The 22,857-nt window shown below is 37.3% G+C and overlaps 1 protein-coding gene across 8 annotated transcripts in view; it reads left to right on the forward strand.

Moving 5' to 3' along the window:
- The window catches only part of DNAH11 (dynein axonemal heavy chain 11), a 79,153-nt gene that overhangs the window by 37,970 nt on the left and 18,326 nt on the right, over positions 1-22,857 (forward strand). For 7 of the 8 annotated variants that reach the window (XM_083869028.1, XM_083869030.1, XM_083869029.1 and 4 more), the window contains 5 exons: positions 2,315-2,451; positions 3,421-3,617; positions 15,702-15,936; positions 21,748-21,871; positions 22,660-22,791. In XM_083869028.1, the coding sequence (XP_083725154.1) occupies positions 15,847-15,936; positions 21,748-21,871; positions 22,660-22,736 (291 nt within the window). In that variant the 5' untranslated portion in view covers positions 2,315-2,451; positions 3,421-3,617; positions 15,702-15,846 and the 3' untranslated portion in view covers positions 22,737-22,791. Of the gene's footprint in view, positions 1-2,314; positions 2,452-3,420; positions 3,618-4,093; positions 4,517-15,701; positions 15,937-21,747; positions 21,872-22,659; positions 22,792-22,857 lie in introns of those variants that run through there. The other variant, XR_014590828.1, reaches the window with a different exon arrangement.

The following is a 22,857-nucleotide window of genomic DNA, read 5'->3' on the forward strand; positions in this document are numbered from 1 at the left end:
TTAAGCTATAAACTCAAATAGCAGGCAAGGCCTTTATTAAATAAAAAACCCTTTATTTTTATGCCTGAATAATTTCAAAATTATGTCTAAATATCCTGAATATTTCCTGACACATTCTTGCAATTTTCTAGAGATAATGAAATTAAACCATGCATATCTAAAGATAATTAATATTGCTTGCATCACTAGAACAAGAATTCCTTGAGTCTAATGACTACTTTGTCACAGAGGCACGTTCTGAATTGAGAAAAGTAATTTATATCATTGCTTGCCACTTCAGGATTAATCATAGCTACAATAATAATATTAACATTAATGTTTGAAGCAAAATCTAGAATGTTCTTCTTCGTTTACTTTTTAACTCTCATTTGGTTTACTTTTAATGGAAATGGGAGAAATCAAATACCTTTGAGAAAAAAATCTGGGTTTCTGCATAAAATATACAGCAGTTCAGAGAGCTCTGAGGGCTCCAGTGTTGGGCCTTTTCAAACTTTAAATATACTTTTGGGACACTAGGACTCTAGCCTATGGAAACTGCTGCAGAACAGGGTTATCAGGGCTTTCAGTGCATATGTTGTGAAGGGACTTCTTGTCCTGTCATACCATGACAAATAAAGTCCTTGTACACTGGACATGTCCCACACCAGGCTGCTTTTTAGATGCATATCCTGCTCTTAACCACCCTTTCAGACAGCAAAACAACAACAAATTTTTTTGTGAAAAAACAAAACCAAAACCACACAACAACAAAAACTTGCCTAAATCTTACCAAAATCTTATTAAGCACAGTATGTTCCTACATCTCCTGGTTTCATTATCAACTCTGTTTAATTTTTTTTTAGCCAGATGTACTGTTTCTAAAATGTGGAGACTTCTTTTCAGTGCGGTTTTTGTAGGGATGTTATAACTGGGGACTTCATGCTATCAAGTCAGTTTTGGTAATTGCAAGGTCCCTGAAACAAGGACACAAGAATAGACCTGAGATTTGGGTAAAATATGTTTATGGTGTTTTGCCTTTGAATAAAAACTTAATCCTGTGATATATTGTTTACCCTCCTTTTCCATGTGCTTATGCGAGTCTTAAGGGACTTCAATTTGCATAAAATAGTGACAGATGATATCCCAATTTTCACAAGCCTGATCAGTGACCTGTTTCCAGCTCTGGATGTTCTGAGGATGAGGAACCTACAGTTTGAGCAGATGGTTAAACAATCTAGCCTGAAGCTGTACTTGCAGCCAGAAGAGAACTTCATTCTCAAAGTAAAAGAATTCATTGTCGTTAATTACTCCCCTTAAGATTTTTGATCAAAAAAATTGCCAATTATTTGGGTTGGTTGTATTTGACATGAAGATTATTTTTGAGTATGTTAAAGCACTGATAAAGTGTCTCTCAATGACTCAGTATTTCAAAGACATTTCATTATGGCAGTAATGCTCCCCAGTATGATAAACATGTCTATAAGGAAATGTGTGTCCTGTTCAGAAAAGCTGTGTACAGTGACAATCTGGAGTGACAAAAACGTTTGTTTGTGTACAATAAGAAGAGTATTTGCATTTGGTAGTGAATTCATTGTTGGTCAGATATTTATAGTGAGGTAAGAAGAGTAAGGGAACAAAACCAAGAATAAATAAGAAGGTATGGATTTGGAATGTGCATGGCTACATGTGACTTTTTTGTGCTCTGGCTTTTATGTATAATATAATGCATGTTGTGCTATACACATTAAATGCATGCATATACATGCATGCATGCATGTATTCTCAGAAGAATTAGTTGCCCATAAGCTTAATTTAAGCACTAATTTAGTTTAATTACAGACGTGAAAAAAGTGAAAGAGAAACACTGGTTTGTAGATAGACCGAATAAAAAGTGCAAATATTCCCAGCTTCCTTCAAGGAACATCCACATCTGCTGTATGTGCCAGCACACTCCTTACCTTTATTGGGGTATACTGGAAATAACTAAGCTGGTTGAATGTGACTGATCAGAAGATTTATAAAGGATTTTGTGGTCTTCTCTCTCTTGTTCCACTAGCCTGACAGAAGGGTGAAATACAAAAAAGTGTGCCTTGGAGTGTTACGAACTTTACAATCAGCCTTCTACAGAGTATTTTCTTTCCTGCTAACTGGGTGAATCAGAAGAAAAGCACTGAGGATCATGATCCTGTAGGCTTTGGAAAATCAGAGTGAATACTCTTCACTAAAACAGAAATCCACAAGCAGCCAAGCTGTTTCTATTTTGTGACTCATACAACTATTTCTTTGGAAGCAATGTATTACTTTAGGAGACTGACTTTATTTTTCTGAATTACAGTTGTACAACTGATTGTGGAATCCACTCTGCTAAAACAATGGCAGAACTGTGATAACTGTTCTGTGTCCTTGAGTTTTCACAGTCCTGCTGGACTGTGTGGCTGTCTGGTAGGATAGGATTTCCTCTCACTTGCTGAGGTAACTGCTTTAATTCCTTTGCACTAACTCTCTTATCATCTTCTGAGACCATATTGCTTGATGCAACATTAGCTTTGCTGAGGCAAATCTGCCAAGACATTGCAAGCTTATTTTTTCCTATTAAAGGGAATAAGAACGTGGAGGGGGGGAAAAGTCTTGTGAATAATTGTGTTTCTGTAATAAGAACTACATCAGGAGAAGAAAGGTGTTCACTGTGTGTCCCTAGGCATAGTGGGATATTAAGCTGGAGGAGCAACTGGCAATATGTCACTGTGTTTGTCACTGGAATTGCAGGGAATGGAAAGGGTAAGGTACCTGCCTGCCTATGTAGCATGTTTTCCATCTTGCATTGTAAAGAAACTGCCACAGCTCTTGCATAAAATACTCTTCGTGTTGCCTTTGCCTGAGGCTGCATGGTAATAACACGCTGCTGAGGCTACTTGGTCAGCTACGTGATGAGCAATAGGAAGTCCAAATGTCACAAGAAAATTCTACATTTTCTGTGTTGTTTGCATGTCCCAAATGGCACTTAATCATGGCATGAAGCAATGAACATTCAATTTGACAGATAGACTAAGTAATACTTTGTTCTGGAAGAAGAAGCAGGGTGTTTTAATTAGGCTTCTAGACTGACATAATGGAATTTCTTGCCAAAACACTAGACAAATAATTCTAATATATAATGCTTGCCTATTTTTGCTACTAAATGCTGGCAGCTGCATAGATTTTCTTCTCCATTTAACACTTTCTATTAGAATTTAGTGCAGAATACAGCTATTTCAGGCTGGGAGTCTTCTTTCCTATCCTTAGGCTTAATGGAAATTTGGGACTAAACCAGCACAGAGACAAGAGTAAATTAATGCAAACTGTTGGTTGAGTGCAGGGATTCAGTCAGAGATCCAGTTCAGGAAAAAGTCAAAAATTCCTACTCTATGTGGTGTCACTAACACTCACCCTGTTCCTTCTCAGGTTCTGAAAGTTCTTTGTTATACATATGTGAGCACAAAAGAAATACCGATTTGGAATGAACTTAATGCAGAAGTTCTGACAGCTGATGAACTGTGTGGTTTTTACACACCTGGAAATCTGAGAGTGGAAAAATGGCAAGAAACACATGTGCTCTTGCTAGCATGTCATTCTCCATCCAAAATGGACAACACAGACATGTAAGAGATAGAATTCTTCCATTTTTCTGAGGTTTTGATGCAACAAGGTGTGAGTGCAGTTGGTGCAGGTGGTTCTGGAAGGGCTGGAGGACAGGGCAGGTTGCTGGCAGACAAAAAGTATTTGCCTGAAGAATGCTGATCCAGCTGCCTTGAAGGGCCTGTTATTTTCTTCCCAGACCCATGTACCTCCCTTATCTCATCCATATCATTATGACCAATGACCGACTCTCCTGTAATCAAAACAGAAATAGGTTATTATTACATAAAATGCAGTAATTTTGCTGTATTGACTGTTCACTGAATTTTTTGTTATTTTAAATAACCACCTAATGAACAAGCAAAGGAAGAAAACATGGGTTTGATGTTACAAAAGCTTCTTGTTTCAGCAATGTACCATCTTCTGAAGTTTTAATTGCATTGCAATGTTATTGTTGAAGCATTTAAGTGATAAGATTCTGTTGAAATATAATTTGCAGCTCTCCTGTCATCGTCTCTGAGAGGACAAGCCAATATTACCCATGAGGGGTCAAATAGGTTTGTTTTAAATAGGGATAAATATCCTATGTAGGCTGAGTCCCTCAATACTGTTGTGGATGCTAAAAAGGTGAGCCATTGAGACAATTACAGTTGAGACAATTCCACTCTACTTGTTTTCCCATTTTCCTCTTCCTCTATTTTTTCTGGAGATAGTTTTGCAGTGTTCATTCCTTGTTTCTTTTATTCTTATAATTTCTTTGGTTTTCACTATTGCTAAGTAATATTTTAGTGCCTAATTAACACTTTATGTCTTACCTATTTGGCACAACAAAAAGCCTTAAATTAGCCTACAAATATTGTAATGCTGATTGTGCCTCCTAGATGTGAGCTGATGTAATATGATATATCAATGATAAGATTATTGAAACTGGTGTTTGGAAAGTCTCCCAGTAAAACAGATTTAAGATTCCCTTGTTGAAGTCCTTGCATCACTGTACTATAGAAGGCTAGTGTAGAAAATCTAAATCAGTCAGTCAAAGCACAGCAGGATACAGACTTTTTCTTTCCTTCTTATTAATTATACAGCTAAATCAATTTTGTGGGCTCTCTGAAATGCTGTGATGTAATGAAATCCAAATCTAAGCTCTGAATGTAACATTTGGAAAGTGATAGGAGTTTTATGCTTTCCTGTCTTAGAAACTTAAACCCTACTGACCCTCTGGTTACTTAGCAAGGTGCCTGGTGGGGTGAGCCATATAATTTAACTTTATCTGAGAAACACAAAGTGGCATTTTCAAGAAACATTTTGGAGCACCTAAATTTAGAGTCCTGCTCTGACTCATCTTCTGGTTATTTCCATTGACCTTGAGGGAGATTTTTTTCCCTCTTCTGCTTTTATCTGCTTTCAGGAGAACTCACATTGGCAAAGCAGGCTAGTCACCTCTTAAAGTAATTAACAAACGAGTAACTCTAGCAAATTCACACAAGGTCAAGTAAAACCTTTTGAATTTGTCATCCCCTGTGATTCTGCTAAAAAACTCTAGGCATGTTCAAACAGAGTTTGTTTAGCTTGTTCAAGGAATAGTGTATGCATTGTGTTGCAGATAATTCTCTGTGGCATTGTAATAAACGTGATTACCCTGACCATGTTCTTGTTAAACAGCATGTCTTAACTTTCTTGTGCTGAAAAGTTTACTGGTGATTTCTGGGTTCTGATCCTTACAAGCAATGAATGTGTGCCTATGACTCTGACAATGTGGCTGCTGTTTAAGGTACACTTTTTAAGAGCTGCACCCCCAGCTACAGTATCCAGAGCTGGTATTCATCACCCAAAGCCCCAGGACCTGGAGTAGAACCTGTGAGTATCTGAAGTTATTAGTTGGCATTTTTAACATCCAGTTTGAGGATTAATTGTAACAAACTCAATTATTTATACTAAGTCTTCCTTGTATTTTTTATTCTGTTAATTTATTATTTATTTGGTGGCCACATATATCCTCAAACAGACATTTCAGAGAATTTTGCCATCAGTTAAGTAAGGCTTTTTCCTCTCTTATGTGTACTGCTTAATCAGAGCAGTAATGTGGAGGACTGACCCTGGTTGACTGCCAGGTTCTCACCAAGACATTATTACTCCCCCTCATCAGCTGGACAGCAGAGAGAAAAATATGATGAAAGACCCTTGGGTCAAGATAAGGACAGGGAAATCAAATACTCAGCACACTTTCATGGGCACAACAGATGCAACTTGGGGAGATTAATTTTATTTATTACCAATAAAATTTTAAATAAATAAATAATGTTTATTACCAATCACAGTAGGGTAGTGGCAAAAAACCTCCCAAATCTTAAAAATGCCTTCCTTCCACTCCTCCCTCTTTCCCAGTTCAACTTCACTTCCAATTTTCTCAGCCTTTTTACCCCATTAGCACAGGGGGATGAGAAATGGGGTTGCAGTCAGCTCATCATTGTCTCTGGTCCTCCTTTCCTCTCGGGGGAAGTACTCCTCACACTCTTCCCCTGCTCCATCACGGGGTCCTTCCCATGGCAGACAGGCCTCCATGAATTTCTACAATTTGAGTCCTTCTCTCAGGCTGCAGTTCTTCACAAACTGGGGAACACTCACCATGGGGTTACAAGTTGTGCCAGCAAACCTGCTCCTGTGAGAGCTCCTCTCTCTGCAGGTTTGTGGAAGGAGCCAAAGCTGGCCTGTCATTTCTTTCTAGGGTAGCTAACAAGCAATTTGCAAGTTCCCATATGAGGCTATTTTGAGAATGAAAAGTTCCTTTAACACAACAATCTATTATGAGGATGAAAAACAAATGCACCTGTAATTACAAGGGATTTATCCCATGAGAATCAGTAAAGAAAATATGAAAACAATCCAAGAATAGATAGATTTGATGGACAAGTAGAATACCTTTACTAACCAATAGAATAATTAACATGAAAGCTATTAACCAATTAAAGTTACCCATAAAATTTATAAAAACTGTTTAAAAGACATCATGCTGCCATGATAAAGAGAACCTTCTGAAGATATTACCATGTCACTCTATATGTCATGTCTAATGACACAGGTTCACAGGTCCTCCCAGAAACCTGCCCTAGCACAGGCTTCTCATAGGATTCCAGCCTTTTTCTGCCATCTACCAACTTCTGTGTGGGGTACCTTTTATCCATAGTGAGAGAAATTCAGGCTCCAAGTCCATTTAAATCATTGAAAATAATTCCCACAGCAAACATACAGCACAAACTGAAGCATAATACATAACATTATGCTCTGGCCACATTTATGCAGAGATAATTTTTTTGCCAGCTAAATTAGCTTCGGACAAACAATGTGTATGAAATCTAGAGGAAGCAAATCACTCCATCACCTTTCCACTATGCTCTTGAACAACTTATAAAGTTAGAATTGTATTTGTGTAAGACAAATTGTAGAAGGTATGAAAGCATAATATATACACCTGTCAGTGGAGGAATAGAAAGTGTGAGCTATTAGTTTTAATCGCCTCAGTTTGAAGGTATGATTATTTTTGCACTTTTTTCAGTGTGTTCTCCATAGGGTATTCTCAAGTGACTTCATGGTGTTTTGATTGCATTAACTTGTATTGTACAACTTTTTAATGCTTAGATGAGTAGGAATTTTCCTGGGCAGATTAGAAGTCTATGGATGTAGAAACATGGATCTGATGGTCAAAATATATAATCTGTTATTAACTCTCCTGATGTCTTTGAGGGTTAATATTTGATAGGAAGATGAAGAGCTTGGAAAAGAAATATTTATCAGGCAATTGAAGAGCTTGGAAAACAAAGATTTATCAGCCAAGGAAGCTTTTAGATGCTCATACTAAGTAAAGCTATTTATTGCCAACTGTTTGTCCAAATGGTTTTAGATAAAGTGAAAGCCAGGCCAAAAATTAAATTGAAATAATTGAGAAATTAAACTACCTACATCATTTATCAATCTTTGCTTCTCTAACAGTTATAGGGAGACTGGTGTTCTGTAAAGCCTGAAGTGAAGCGAATGCATTTCAGCTACAATTAGATTTCAAAATCTTCCTATTAGAAGAAGTTGAATAAAAATTTTCAAGTCAAATACTGCATAAAAAGTAAACCAGTAAAACAATTTCTTTTAGCAATTCCTTGAGAATAAAAAATGGTGTATCTTGTTTCATCACTTTAGTGATGAATTTAGTCCTAGCCAGAGAGAGAGACAGAAATTACAGATTGCTTTTAAAAGTAAACTGATGTGCAAGTGTTTGATGGGTTTTTTCTTTTTCAATTTTAGTCAATCTTTTTTCACAATTTTAGACTGTACATCTCCCGTACCTTATTGATTTATTTTTAACAAAAGGTAAAGAAGTCTTGCTTTTTGGAAATGCTGGAGTAGGAAAAACAGTGTTTATAGGCAATAGGCTTGGTGCTGTCTCTGAAGACAGCTTCCAGACCAACAATTCTTTTAACTACCACATAGCATCAGCAGTGGTCCTGAGTAAATTCCATACAGATGTGTGAAACTTATCTTCCCTCATAAAATATAGATAAAATATAATAAAATATATTAAAATCACCAAAAAATATAGATAAAATATATTCCACAGTTGTTACAGTCTTATCACAACCATTGGCTACTGCTCTTGTCTGGGCCTTGACATAGCTCATTTCTTTGCAAACTGGAAAACTTTGAAAATTGTGTCAGGCAAGAGGAAAGGAGAAGGATGGTGCAAACTGGAACTGACACTGTGCTCCCACAAGTTGCTGTCTGATTGCAGATGAGAAAATTTGGCTTTACCTCTGTTCACAAGAAGCCTTGAGCCAGCTTTGCCCTAGCCTGGGTGTCTCTGCATGATGCCTGTGGGTGTACCAGAATGGACAGTCAGAAATTGAGTTTGCTTTTGCTAGGAACCATAAAACATCCAAGGACGGTCAGCCCCTGTCTGGTGGAGTTTGGAGTCTTTGTAGATGAGATGGATGCAGATCAAAGGAAATGTTAATGTAACACACAAATGGAGAAGGCTGCATGTTGGCCAAAAATATTATGCCTTTGGTAGTTTTGAAACAAGAGGAGTCAGACAGTCAAAGCAAAATAGGCTCATAAAAGCTGTCTGCTTAGCTCTTCATGAAGAACACAGTCAAGGGATAGCCCAGGTGTCAGTGGATATGCCCTCTTTGCCATCCCTTTTTTTATCCTTGTAACTTGAACAGGAAACAACTATACAGAAAAAAGCTATGTGCCCTCTTTGCTGTACAATTTTTCATGCTATGAAAAGCACAAGAAAAGTAAGTTAATACACAGGATTGTCATTTTAAATGTGTGGGAGAAGATACCAAAAAGTATTTTTCAGTTTTAAAAACTTTCTATGATTTTAGAAGTCTTAAGATAAAATCTTTAGAAGCATTTAAGTGTGTTTGATGCAAAATTCAACTGCTTTTGCAATCAGTAGTCTAATTTTCCAGCCAATCTATATCGCTGCTAATGGATTACATTTTCACCAGGTTTAGAAAAGTACATATAAATCCACAAATCTTAATTGAATAAGCTATTAGTCTGTATTTTCTTTCATGTCTTGTGTTAATTTCTTCTGTATTCACATCAGATAAGCAAAGACCATTTTGTTTTCTTTATACCTTAGTTTATTCTTTGAAGTGTTTCCAAATTCATGTTAACATAGAATCCTGCATTAACAGAACTTAATCGCCTTTTTGCCCCCATCAAAATGAATGGAAAGATTAGGAGAAAAGAAATTTGCTGTGCGTCAGAGTGAGATCATGAACTGTTGTAAACTGTCATAGCTCCTTTAATGGGGAATCAGCCTTAAAAGGCTTTCAGAAATTCCTGTGATGAGGGAGGGATTTTTCAGCTAATGACTGCCACTCCAGTAGCAACCATGGCCATGGCTCTGGAGTACAAAAGCATAACACTTTCCATTGCAAAGAGAAGCTGATGAAAGGGGCTCCTGGGCAGCAAAGGCTGTGTATTCTTCTTGCAGGAAACTTCTTAAATAAACCATAGATGTGAAGTCAATATCACAGGGGCTTGTTCTCCAAGTGTGTTACAACCACCAGCAGACTTGTGCCATAAAATTTGAGAGTTTATGAGCTTTTAAGGATTTGCTGTGAAGTTTTAGCAGTGTACCTTCACATTTTAAGTCAGTGTTGTAAAGCATCCACTGCTCCTTCCAAGAAAAATTAAGACAGATACAAAGCAATGGATTCATCTCATTGTCTGCAGCTCTTCCTTCTGCCCACTGCTCTTCAGCCAGGTACCTCTTGTTAAACGCTCTTCTACAAAGTCCCTACCTTCACCTGTCACAGCAAGTGAACTGCATTACAATCCAGAAACAAAGTATGTTGTGTTCCCTTTCCATTGTGTTTATAGCACTGTCTGAGCTGTGACAGAATGATTTTGTACTGTCATGTGTAGATCAACATGATGGCCTCTTACATTATTTTTGTATTTGTGTGTACCAATATTTCTTCCTGGAAAATGCATTCAAGGGATACATTGAAGCGCCTTCATGTGTCTTAAGCCATCACTCCAAGCAATTATTTGTAACAGTCGAATTGTGGATTGTTTTCATAATGGAAAGAGTCATTCACAGCAAATTGCACAAATGAGCAATTTAAATTAAGTCTTAGTTCATAAAAAAGAGCTTAAGAGATGAACTTATCAAAGTACAGTGATTCACAACTGTTCATTGCTATGTTCTTTCCATAGTTCAGAGGTTAAAAGATTTTTCTTACAGATCATATCACTTTTAATCTGCAGTATTTTCTGTCAGTTCTCGTCTTATCTGCAGCCACATAACTTCTTTTGAGGTATCTGCTGGAGTGGGTGAGATTAGCATGTAGTGTAGGGTTTTATTTAGCATTCCCCAAGGCATATGACTCACCCACTCTGTCTCTAGAACAGCAGAAAATTTCAAAATGTTGCCTGATGGAGGCACGTTCTGATGCAAACTAATATTAGTACATTAATTCTGGGGTCCTCAGTAATACTGAAGTCTGGAACACTGCCACAGAGAACAAAAATGTGCAAGTGTTTATAATTGTGGACTTAAAATTTAGATAAGGTTAAGGATCAAGAGGGATGATTCCTAATTTGGGGTTTAAAATCATGGGTACACATTGAGCTAAAAGAACAGAATAGTCTTTTATAAAATTAAGAGATTTTAAGGCTTTCATATGCACAGTTTCTGCAAAAAGATTTTTCCCTTCTGTGGTAAGAAAGCAGGGTAAGTGCAGCCACAGCTTTTGCCCCCAAAATTTATGATCATCCAGTTGCCAATATGTTGAGGTTCTCCATTTCTGTCCTGTCTTCCAGCACACCTTTACTCTTTATCTTCTTGCTTCACTTCTCCAGTCAATAACCATCCTTTCAGATGACTGTGAGTAGACAGAAATGGCCTTGGAAGCATTTGTTACCTTCATTGAGTTTGCCAGTTAAAATCACTGTTGAGGTTTGCAGATGATTCATTTCACTGAAAAATCCATGACAATAGTTCTGTAGTCCTACTGGAAACTGCTTGCAGGGATGCATTTGTTTATTCTGCTTTGCCCAAGGAACTAATAAGTCTGCTGTGAGTCAGGACCTTGGCAGTGCTGTCATGGCCAGCCTTCAGCTGCCCCTGTGCAAGTGCAGTTTCCATTTCCTACAAGCTCCCATGAGCATGTTGCCCGTTTTTTAAATAAGTAAGACAAGTCCAAAACCATATACTTACTACTTACATTTCACTTCACTCTTTTTTTTTTCCCTATCCAAAGTATTTTAACAGTCTGCATTTTTTTTTTCTCTTCTAGTTATTATACATGGAACTGATCTTTTTTTTTCTTTTTATTTTCTTTTTTTTTTAAATACATACAGGCATTTCTTCTTGAAAAATATTAAAGTCTTATTAAATTCTGGCTTTCATCATCTCAAAATAAATAGCAGGTGTATCCCAAATTCATTACATTACTGGCTGGACAAAAAAAAATCTGGGTTAGATGTACAAAACTTTTGAGATATCTCTTTCCTCTTGCTGAACGGTATTGAGTTTGCATTAAATTCTCTGCTGTGCTGTAAGGATTTTAACCACTGTATTCCCTAAATGTTTCATAACCCTCTTTGGTTCAAATCCCAGCTCTGAGACAGAGAGAATTTAGGCTGCTTATTAAGGATGAGAACATCAGTTCCTGTGACATGCTAAAATTTTCCTTGAAGTCCACCTATTACTAAGGTTATATTTTGTGAAAAGTATTTTCTGTGATAATTAAAACAAAATTTTATGGACTAGGAAGGAAGATTGTTAGGAAGACTGTTTTCCAGTCCCGCTTTAATAAATTTCTGGTAATTTCTGCAGGTTTTTGTTTCTATGCACAAAATTGAAGGAGTGCAATTAGAAATGTATCTGTGGAAAACTTCACTTAGTGGCAGAAGTTGAGGATCACATCGTACCAGAGGTCAGCATTATAACAATGCTTAATAAAAGTTGTTTTCTTCTGTGTTTTCAACATGACTTAGCAGCTTTATGTAGCTATTTTTTCCCTTACACATCTAAGGGAAGCAGTGCAGTTGGATAAAAGCGAATAAACTCAAAGTTTATGTCTCAATATGTTACAGTTATGATGAATACATAAGGGTCTTTGAGTTAATTTGTTCACTGTTGTAGTAAATTTGTAACCTGATGGTCTGCACTGACCATCGTGTAAGCACCTCATTTGGGGGAATAGGCTGAAATTTAGTGCAATCACCTTAACATTCCTTTGTCTGGGAGATGATATTACATTAGATTATTGATTAAATGTCCTGATTAAATTATATCTATCATTCATATTTTTGCACTTTACTTATTTTGGTAAAGATCTTATTTAATCCTTCCCGGGAGAAGAAGAAAATAGTCTACTCACTGATTAATTTTTGAGTGTCAGGATACCTGGGGATTTTGCATTCAAAGCATTTCATTTTCAAAGGATGCAGATGGATATGCTGTGAAATTTTCAAAAGCTGTGAAGTAGCCAATCAACTAAATCAACAAGAGTTTTCAGGAATTCAGAATCCCAAGGTGATATATTCTCAAAGACTGTCTGTGAGTTTCACTGATTGCTAAGGACGTCAATAGTCAAAAAAATAACAAAAACAAAAACAAAAACAAAAAAAAAAAAAAAAAAAAAAAAAAAAAAAAAACCAACCAACTTGCACATGGTGAAATGTTCCATAAATTTTAGCCATCATGATTTTGAATTCTTGATTTTGTTTAATTTCAGTGTTGCTTCATATGGTAATAATTTTTATGTCTTTGTGCTACATTCCAGGGATGTTTGGAAAAAAGCTGGGGAAAGAACATGGTCATACCTAAGTTCCAGTAAAAGAATGAGAAAGTTTTCTGTTTTATTGGTGATTTGAATATGGCAAAAGTGGACAGATGTGGAATGGTTCAGCCTCATGCATTGATTTGGCAGCGTATTGATTATGGACACTGGCGAGCATATTTGCTTCTTACTTAATGCTATAATTTTTGTGCTGTGGTCCATGATGGCAACCTTACACCACACAAGAAACAGAAAGCTTTAAAGTTAATTGATTAAAGAGAAGCAATGCTCCTGGGAGGTTATAAACAGTTTTAGAAAAGAGAAGCAGAAAGTGAGGGGACCGTGGAGTCTTGGAAGGAAAGTATCCCTCAGCTGCTTTTGATGGAGCTGCTGGATGCTGGCCCCACTGATTGACTGTGGAGAGCAGGGGTGGCTGAGATATAGAAACTGATTCCTTAAATTGCAGGTGTTTAGCCTTGAGCACCCTCTATGTTTTCTTCACCTGTAAAGACAATAGACAAAATCAATAGAAACTTTATGATACCTGTTCAAATGAACAGCCTTTTTCTGTCATGGGAATAAAAACATAGAAGATGGCCACTGAAGGATAATTCAATTGATTTGGGAAATTAAGGTAATCACAGAATTTCAGACCTGTTAGGATTGGAAGGGATCTCTGGAAATCATCTAGTCCAAGATGCCAAGACAATGCCACCTAAAGTAGGTGACAAATGACTTACTTTACAAATGACAGCCTAATTTTTTGACAATTAAAATATATTGTGTTCCTTCACCAGAACCTGTGTAAATATAAAGTTTCCAGTCCAAAATCAACAGATAGGTGGTTTAGTTCATTTTGTTACAGGAAGACCAATATTCTGTGTAAATACTTCACTGTTATCATAAATATGTATTAAATTCTTTCTCAGATACAAGCATGTCATCTTATATGACATGAAAAAATATGCAACTTACAAAGAAAAGATTTTGAATTATCTGTACTGTTCTTGCTTCTTTTAATGCAGATGAATTGTATAAATTTTTTCACTAGGTCATACTTCATCCCATGAAGGAATGACACAAGGCATCAGTTGAACATCATGTTAAGGAACAAGATGTAAAGAGGTAAAAAAAAGGGAAGTGACTGCTAAAATCTGAAACATCTCTGGCTTGGAGAAATCAGTCAGGTCTAGTTCAGTGACATGCAAAGCTAACATCTCAATGCTCTCCTGTTTTCTTCCCATAACTATATTCTTTTTGAGACAGGAAAGCTTTTATTCTTTCACAAAGATTTAAGAGTTAAGATCTCAAAATCCCTAGTGCTTAAAAGCATTGATGCTTCTTTCTTTTGAGTGGTTTTGAATTCTTTTAAAACAAAACCTAGCTAAATATTAAAAATTTCCATTTTTACAAAACAGATCAAATCATGAAAAATGCTGACCATGCAATTCAGGAATTTAATATAACTACTTAAGAATTCTAAAATAGACAAAATTCATTGCAAACACATGGAAAGAAAGAGAATACATTCTTTTATGAAGTTCTGGGAAGGAAAGATTTGTTGATTTGAGTGGGGAATAACTGCATTATTCATGAGTTTTTATTTTACAATATTTGTTTTGAAGACCTGCTTGTCCTAGTTGAGATGTACACTAACATCTTAAGAAACAAGATTCTCTTCCCACTTGGACAGAAAGAATACAAATTGACAGCAACTCAGAGCCCTTTTTTAAAAGTTTTATTTCACTTTTTAGGTGGCCTCCTTTTAATTCACCAGGAGCTGTGTCATCTGGAGAGACAAAAAGAGTATTGGATAATGCAGCAAATGTAGGAGCACACCCCCTCATACTCCATTATGATCTTTGCTGGTTTTTTTCTTATTGAGATCAGCTAATTTTCCTCTCATCTGTGATGAGCAATGATTGTGTGCCTTCTCAAACTGATTTGTACTTATTTTGACCACGCTTTATTCATCTCCAAGTGTGTTTGGAGTCAGTTTCGTTACAAAACCCCTTTATCATCAGAAGCTTTGTAAAAATATAGTATCTTGATTGCAACAGAATTTTTGAACAAAATATTATGGGATAGAAAATGTGTGATTATTCTTAATTTTAAAATGTCAAACCCAATTCGATACTTCCATGGATATTTGTATTCCAGATTTCCTGTAAGACAGAACTGTTGATCCTTCTACTGAGGATAAGCCTGTAAATGTACAGTGCTTCAGTGTTTTGTCACTAATATTAATCAAATTACATTTTCTTTCTCAGTTAAGATAGGCAAAAGCTAATATTAGAGAAATTCATTATTTTCAATACGTTGCCTATATGAATCCAGCTTCTGGCAGCTTCATTATCAAGCCTAAGCTCCAGCTAGGGTTTGAAGTGTCATATTATAGCAATCCTGTATTTAATACATGAAATAATTACTATTTAGCTTTCCACTACAATAGGTAGCAGATGAAAGGGAAAAGGAGAAAATACAGTGTTTGAAATTTAGTACAGGTTGAAAATCTTGCTGTTCTTATAGCTAAACAGAAAGAAGCACACAAGATTTATTATGACATTGAGAGTTCCCTGAATTGCAGTCTCATGTGGTCATTCACTTGTCAGATGTGCCCTTGGGGCTCATAACCAGACATGCAACTGCTGTGGGACTGCATCAAGGATGAGGCTAGAAATGAAGTATTTTCTGTGACACACAAGTAGCTGTATGCTCACCAGGCTGTATTGTCATTTAACACTTCATTGACTCTTATCTGCTGTCTGATGCTAGAGAATCTTCATCTCCTTTTCCCTTTTTATTTTCAAGGACATTTTGCAGTATTTGGCTCCAACTTCCTTTCTTCAGATTCTCTGGTTAACATCTACAGAAAGATAGTTTGCTTCCACTTCCAGCAACAAGCTTTTGTTCCACAAATAATCAAGAATATTTGAACCATAGTACAAGCAGACATATGTCTTCACCAGGGATTCAAAACTTCCCACCGACTGACATGAAGTTCCACTACATTCTTAATATGAGAGACCTCTCCAGCGGCTTTCAGGTCTGTATCATGGGCTAATGTACCTGAAAACACTCTATTATTGCTGATCTTCACAATCTAATAATGGATGTTGGATTGTGGACTGATAAAGAACAGATGCTTTTTGTACAAAGTAGAAGATAGCCCCTGCCCTAAAGTGACCGTGGTCAGGTCTAGCAGGTGGGTGGAAAGCTGAGACAGAAAATGTATTTAGCGGAAACAGAGCAATGGTTTGCAAAGTTTGCTGTGCTTACTTTTTTGGTTGGTTGATTGGTAGGTTGGTTGGTTGGTTTTTGAGAAAAGATGGTAAACATTTCAAAGGGTAAAACAACTTTTGGAAGACTAGGTAGAACAAAACAGAGATTGAAGAAGATATGAAACAATCGTAAAATCACAAAATCATTTAGGTAGCAAAAGACCTCTAAGATCGATGACACCAGCCATTATTCTAGCATGCCATGTCTGCCCTTAAACCACACATCTAAGTGCCACATCTAGATATCTTTTAAATACCTCCAGGGATGCTAATTCAACCACATCCCTGGGTATCTTGCTTGACAAACCTTTTCATGAAGCAGGGTCTTCAAAGGGTAGCTGAACACCAGCGTGGGAATTAAAGAGAGAGGGAAGGAGGGTGAGCAAATCCCGGCCTCTCCTGTAAAATCAAGTGAGTCTGATCCTGGTTTGTTTTTATCTGCTTTCCTGTGCCTTGGAGTGCAGCTCTTTTCTTTTACAGAATATTTTGTCTACCCATCCCATGGATCAGTATGAAGTGGCATGGACTCGTCAGGTCCTCATGCACACCACACAACTTGCTTTGGTGGGGTTGCACTGGCCCATCATGCATGTTCGCACCCATCTTGGTGTAGAAGTTGTGAAAGAAGAATGTTTGAGGTGACAGTTGAGAAAGCGCTGATTTTGTCATGACCTCTGTCCTGTTCTCTTGAGCAGTTGAAACACAGGACTAGTGACCATGGAAGGTCCTGGCGGTGCTGATGCTTCCGTGTGTCCTGTACTGCCCTGGAGCCTCAAGCCATAATGGCCCACCTAAGTGTGCCAGTCAGTGGAGAGCAGACATTTGTTTTAACTGTATTTTGCATGTTCAACTGACTGGAGAACTGCTAATTTTAGAGACATCCTTGTTCATGTTCAAGAATATATAGATTCAAGCACAATGTCTATTGGATATCTGCAAAGTATGACTGATGTCTTTGCAGAATATATCAGTAGGTCTTCCTTAAGATATGCTATTTCAATGCCAGATGACAACATTACAAAAGAAAATATTTGATTATCCTTAGGGCATTTTGTTTGCTACACCCAAGTGTTTACAGGAACCAAATCATATTCATTATCTCTGGATCATGAGTCGGCACATGTCTATGGGGCTAAACTAGTGGGAAGCAAGTTCTGTAATTTCTGTTATAAAATGGTAATGGACACTATGGACAAGGATTCTGAGGTATGTTGGTGGCTGGAAAGTATTTTGCCTAGTGCCAGCAAGTTAGAAACTGAGTGGTGACAGGTCTTATTTATTGGAACTCTATGTAGCAGTGGGGAGCTACTTGAGGAGTTCCTAGGGAGCTGCAATGACATGCCTGCTCCTGTGAACCCAGTCTTGTCTGCTATGCAGTGGGTGTAACTGAAATATCTATAAAGGGAACATGTAATCCATCATGATGCTAACTGTGCTTGCATGAAGTCATTCATTCCTTTTTGCCGTTCAGGCGTTGTTGCTGTGCAAACTCATAACACCCTTAATGGAAGGTTTACACAGGGCACCATGCAGAGATAGAGCTGATACACAGACTTTATTGGTGCCCTTGTGGAAGAGCAGATTGTGGCTCTGTTTTAAAAATAACCCCCATTTTGTTTGTTTGAACAGAGATTCACCAGTTTTTTTTGCACTCCACAGAAATTAGCACCACTTATTTTCTGAGACTGGAGAGATAATCTATAATGCTGTAGATAGTTTGCCTTATCTTTTAATTAGTTAATGATGTATCAGGCCTTTATAAGAAAAGCAATATTTGTCTTTTGTTTCCAAGAAAGGGAAAATGCTTTTAAAATTAGATTAGTTCAAAGCAAGGACAATACCTTAAGCATACAGTAAATAATGCTGTTGCATGGTTGACTGGAGCTGCTTTGCTGCCCAGCCTTGTACTTTTTAATATCTAAACCAGTCAAGACTTTTAAGTGTCAACATAGATTTATTTTATTTATCCATAGCTTTTTTTTTTCCATATGTATCCTTACCTCACCTCAGTTTAATGTAATTTCTTTTTCATGTCATGTAATATCTTAGTACCCATCAGGGCGGCAAATCTCAGCTTCTGTTTCTAAAATTTGATTTAGTACATTTGCTTTGTTTTCCTGCCCAGAATAAAACCAGCCAGTTCTCAGAAAATGAAGATTTTGCTGAGTAAGTGAGGCATAGACTTCACTGTTGCTCCTTGTCATTATTTGTAATCTTTCTTCAACAGATACCATCACTCTGGTCATGTGTAATATCAGTGATTTCCAGAAAGAGACAGAGGCCCCTGCTGGCAGAGATTAGCTTTGTTGAAGCAGTCTGTATTATTTGCAGTGTCAAATGGTTTAACACACAAACTTTTCTTCTCAGTGAGTTGTGCTAGGATTTCAGTGTTATCATTTTTCACTTTGCACATAATCAGACAGGAGCTATATAAGAGAAGGCACTCTTGACAAAGCAATCTATTGTAGGAGTTTTACTCCAAGAGGATTAAAGAAATGCTTAAATTTCAAAGATAATCATGTGGACCTTGCATAGGGACTGTAGATTTTTTTAGGCTGATTTAGTGGTTGATGTGATAATCATCAGACCTGCAGACAGAAGCCTTCTCAGGTATCACCAGTTCTGCTTGAAAATGCTGGAAAGCCATTATCTTCTCTCTGAAGTCTAGTGACTGAGAGTGGTATCTCAGTTTGGCAAAGTGGTGGGGTGTTTAGGTTTACAGTTTGGCAGTCATGGAAAAGCAATTGTGAAATTAAATCCTGCAAATTTTTTCTGCACCTTTTATGGGTTTTTTTATGGATCCATTGTGAAATCATGAATAAGGCTGACAAAGCTCTACAGTGCAGTCAAAGAGAATTGGCTTCCAGTAATGTTTTGGTTGGACAGGTTTTTAGCTCTTTATTAGATGCAACCAGATTAGACACATTATACCTTTATTTAAGAAGATTCTCATCAAAGTTTTTTTCAAGGCTTTTTTCAATAATTTTTTCAGTAACATGAGACAGAAAGAGAATGAAGGGGATATTTCCTTGATACATGTAGGAAGAATTAAGCAAAAAGTCCAACCTGCTGTCTTTAAGCTCTGGTCTTTCATCTTTTAGAAGCTGCATCTGATTTTAAAAAATGAAATTTTGAAAATAATTTTTAGATGCTTATATAAATTAATAGAATATTAACTACAAGAGATTTCTTTCAACGTCTCAAGCATAGTTTTCTGTGGGAGGAGTTACCTCAATGCACACATTTCAAAATTTTAGCAATTAGGTCTTGTCTAATTTTGGGGTAGGTCCTTATCTGGTCTCATTCCTCTTATAGTATTCTATATTATAAAGTATATTGCTACAGTATTCTATACTATAGCAAATAACAGCATGCTTTAATTAGTCTGGGAGAGATATTCCAGGAGTTAATTAAAGTTTGATACAAATTTGTCAGTAAATGACTCATTGTCCTTTAGCCTTTGTGGTGCAAACTGCCAGATGTAAAATTCTCATGTGCCCCTACGGCCCAGTCAACCTCCCTTCAAGTCCACTGGGTCTCTGTTCTGAGTTCAGTCAGGGCCCATCAGAATCCTGGTGGGATTCTTTGGAGCAAATCAGTGTAAAGAAAGTGTAACCAGACAGCTCTGGTCATTGGCGGACCTTCAAGGTTTGATAAAGGAAAAAAACATTTATTTCCATTTGCTTGACTATTCCAAGCAATAGCAAATGCTGAGGCGAAGATAATGTACCTTTAGGTGTCAGGAGTACATTATCTCAAAAACAGACCAAAAAAAAAAAAAAAAAAAAAAAAAAAGGAGGGGGTGGGGGAAGTAGTTTTTTATTGCTAGAATAAAAAGGAATTGAGAAACTTTGCTAAGAAGAGTGTTGAAATTACTTTATGTTACTGTCACTTTATTGATGTTTTGTCATCAGGTGGTGAAGCAGTCCTGTCCTATAAGCTTCTAGGGGTTATGAACTTCTGATTGGAGTAGGTGGTAAACAGAGCTTGTCTGGACTGGCAGGATACATCTGCTCCCTGGAGGTTTTCCAAATTACACAGAGGAAACCAGGGCCTCAGGGTAAACTAGTAGATATTAGCTGAGTCTGTTGAGTTCATGACTTCAAGAATGTGTTTTGTTGTTGCACAAGCTTGATAAAATCACAGGCAAAACAGTAGAATTTACACTAACAACTCCTATGGTTCCTGTGGTTTCCGGCTGTACCTCTTTTTTCTATTTTTGAAAACTGTGTGGTCAAAATATATTTTAGCATCCATTTATATGTTTCTTGGAATTTTAGTAGTCTCTCCACTTTTTCCAAGGCAGCTGCTTCACATATTACAAAGATATGGTTGGAGTTCTGGTATTTATAGTTAGTGATTTGGTAAAAATTTTTGTGTGTTGTTGAACATGTATTGGTTTAGGGGTGTAAAGTTGAAGTGGATGAACATATTAAAAAAAAAACCAACTTTGTCCTTGTTGCATGTGAGTCCTTTAGTCACTGAAACTGTCCATATGCAAAGATTAGGAATATAATTGAGTGAGATGCTCTTATGAGACTGAGTCCTATGTAAGCAAACAGCAAAAGAGGGAACATGTTCATCTTCCTTCTATGTGGAAAAGCAGTATTTCTGAATCTCAGTTGTGGCTGGATAAGGATCTGATTGTGGCCAGTTTGGGTGGATGCCAGTCCCCAAAAAGCCCTACTGTTACCTTGGTCCGTGGCCAAACTACCACAGTGTGTGTAGCTCAAGGCTTTCTCAGCTTCTGGTTTTCAGAGGGAGGTAGATGCTGTTCTGCTTTGAAAAATGCAGCGTGTTCTGCAGTGTGTTCATGGTGTCTAACTTCTTGCGCCCTTCTTCTCTGGTCAAATGAAGTGCAGTGTAACATGTGGACTTAAGTGGTCATTTTCTCCCTGCTGCTTCCAAGCAAGAAAATTTCTAAGCCTTTGTTAAGCCCGAAGGTTTGCTTTGCTAGGTTTTGTGACAGCTTGGTCATAACAGCCAGCACTGACCTTATTCTGTATTTCAAATGTGGTCACACTCAAATGCAACTGATGTGGGTTGTTTTCTTTCTGGAAACCCAAGCCAAAAAGCATTTCATGTTTATACCACATGGTCCCACACCATGTCTCCCTCAGGACAACAGTGCACACCTCAGTTTGTTGGGATTTTCTGCAGGTAAGAAAGCTCTCCTAAATAAATTCACTAACAAAAAAGAAAAAAAAAAGGTCTTTCAGAAACAACAGGACTTAAAATGAATCTGATTCTTCAATGCCATTCCCACACATTTTTGGTATGGTAATGGCTGTCCTTGATGGGAGCTTTCATGCTGCAATATCTCTGTTCAGTACATCCATGAGGAGATTTCTTCAATCTTTACTGCTAGGTCATGTCAAAACTTCAGGGGCTGATACAGAAGGGGGAAAAGATAAACTGCATTTCACTTTGGATTTATACAGCAAATTAGTGATACGTAAATAAACTAAAAGAGTAAGAAGAAGTCAGCAATGTGTTGCCGCCACGAACATGTATTTCACACTTTTTCTTTATCAACATTTTAACAGAATATGAGTGATTGTCTCCTTTCCTTACAGGTAAATCTTGCCAGTTTGTACATCAAGACAGGTGCCAAGAACATGCCCACAGTGTTCTTGCTGACAGATGCCCAAGTTCCAGATGAATGCTTTCTTGTGCTGATTAATGACTTGGTGGCATCAGGTGATTAAACCAACAAATTTCTTGAAAGATCTTTTCCAATGACAAATTATCTGTATTTTCATTGAACTTTAAAGAGATTATTTCTCTTTCAGGTGTTTGTAGGGGGAGATTTTAGAGAGGCCATGTCAAGCCATCCAACTTGAGCATTGAGTCAAACTTGGTTAAGAAAGCATGGCCTGTTGAGGAGACAAATTGCTAAGGCTTATCATGCATAGCTGCATTGATTTGGGGGGAAATGAGAATGTCCCTTTGACTTAATGTTATGTTTGCTTTGTTGTGATTTCACTAATTTCAAGCAATGTCCCCATGACTGCACAAGTGTAGCAATGAAGCTACACCCATGTTTTGAAGATTCTGGAGCATCTGGACTCTGAATGAGGGGATGTGGGGATAAGATGGAAGAAATAATGCACATCTGGACAGCTGGAGTGCATCTTGAAAGATTTTTTTTTTTTAAGTTATATTTACTTTTGTAACTAGACAAGTAAACAATTTACCAACAGGCTGGGAAAAAACGAACCACCATTCTGAGGAGAACATAATTTATAAGTGAACTTCCTATCAGGGTAAATTCAAACCAAAGTTGTTTCCTATCCCTTAAAAAATAGAAAATGAAAAGAATAGTTCCTTTCAGGCAAAAAGACATAGGAAACAGGAGGAGACTGTTTCGTTACTAGATATATGTAGCATCATACCATAGCTCTGGTTATGTGATTAAATCCCATTGGGCTAAATACCATATAGAAGATTATTTGTCATGTGTTACCTACCCCGTTATCTTCTCACAGGAGAGGTTCCAGATCTGTTCAGTGATGAAGACATGAAGGTCATAGTTGCGGGAGTTAGAAAAGAGCCCTGGGCCTGAAGGACGTCAGAGAACGCTCCTGGAGGTGATTCCTGAGAGTGTGGCTGCATAGAATGTAAGGCACATTTCAGGGGCAAGAAACAGTCATGAGCTGATCAAAATAGCAACACATTTCACTTAT

Source organism: Zosterops lateralis (genome assembly GCF_965231275.1).
Source record: "Zosterops lateralis genome assembly, chromosome: 1".
NCBI lineage: Eukaryota > Metazoa > Chordata > Aves > Passeriformes > Zosteropidae > Zosterops > Zosterops lateralis.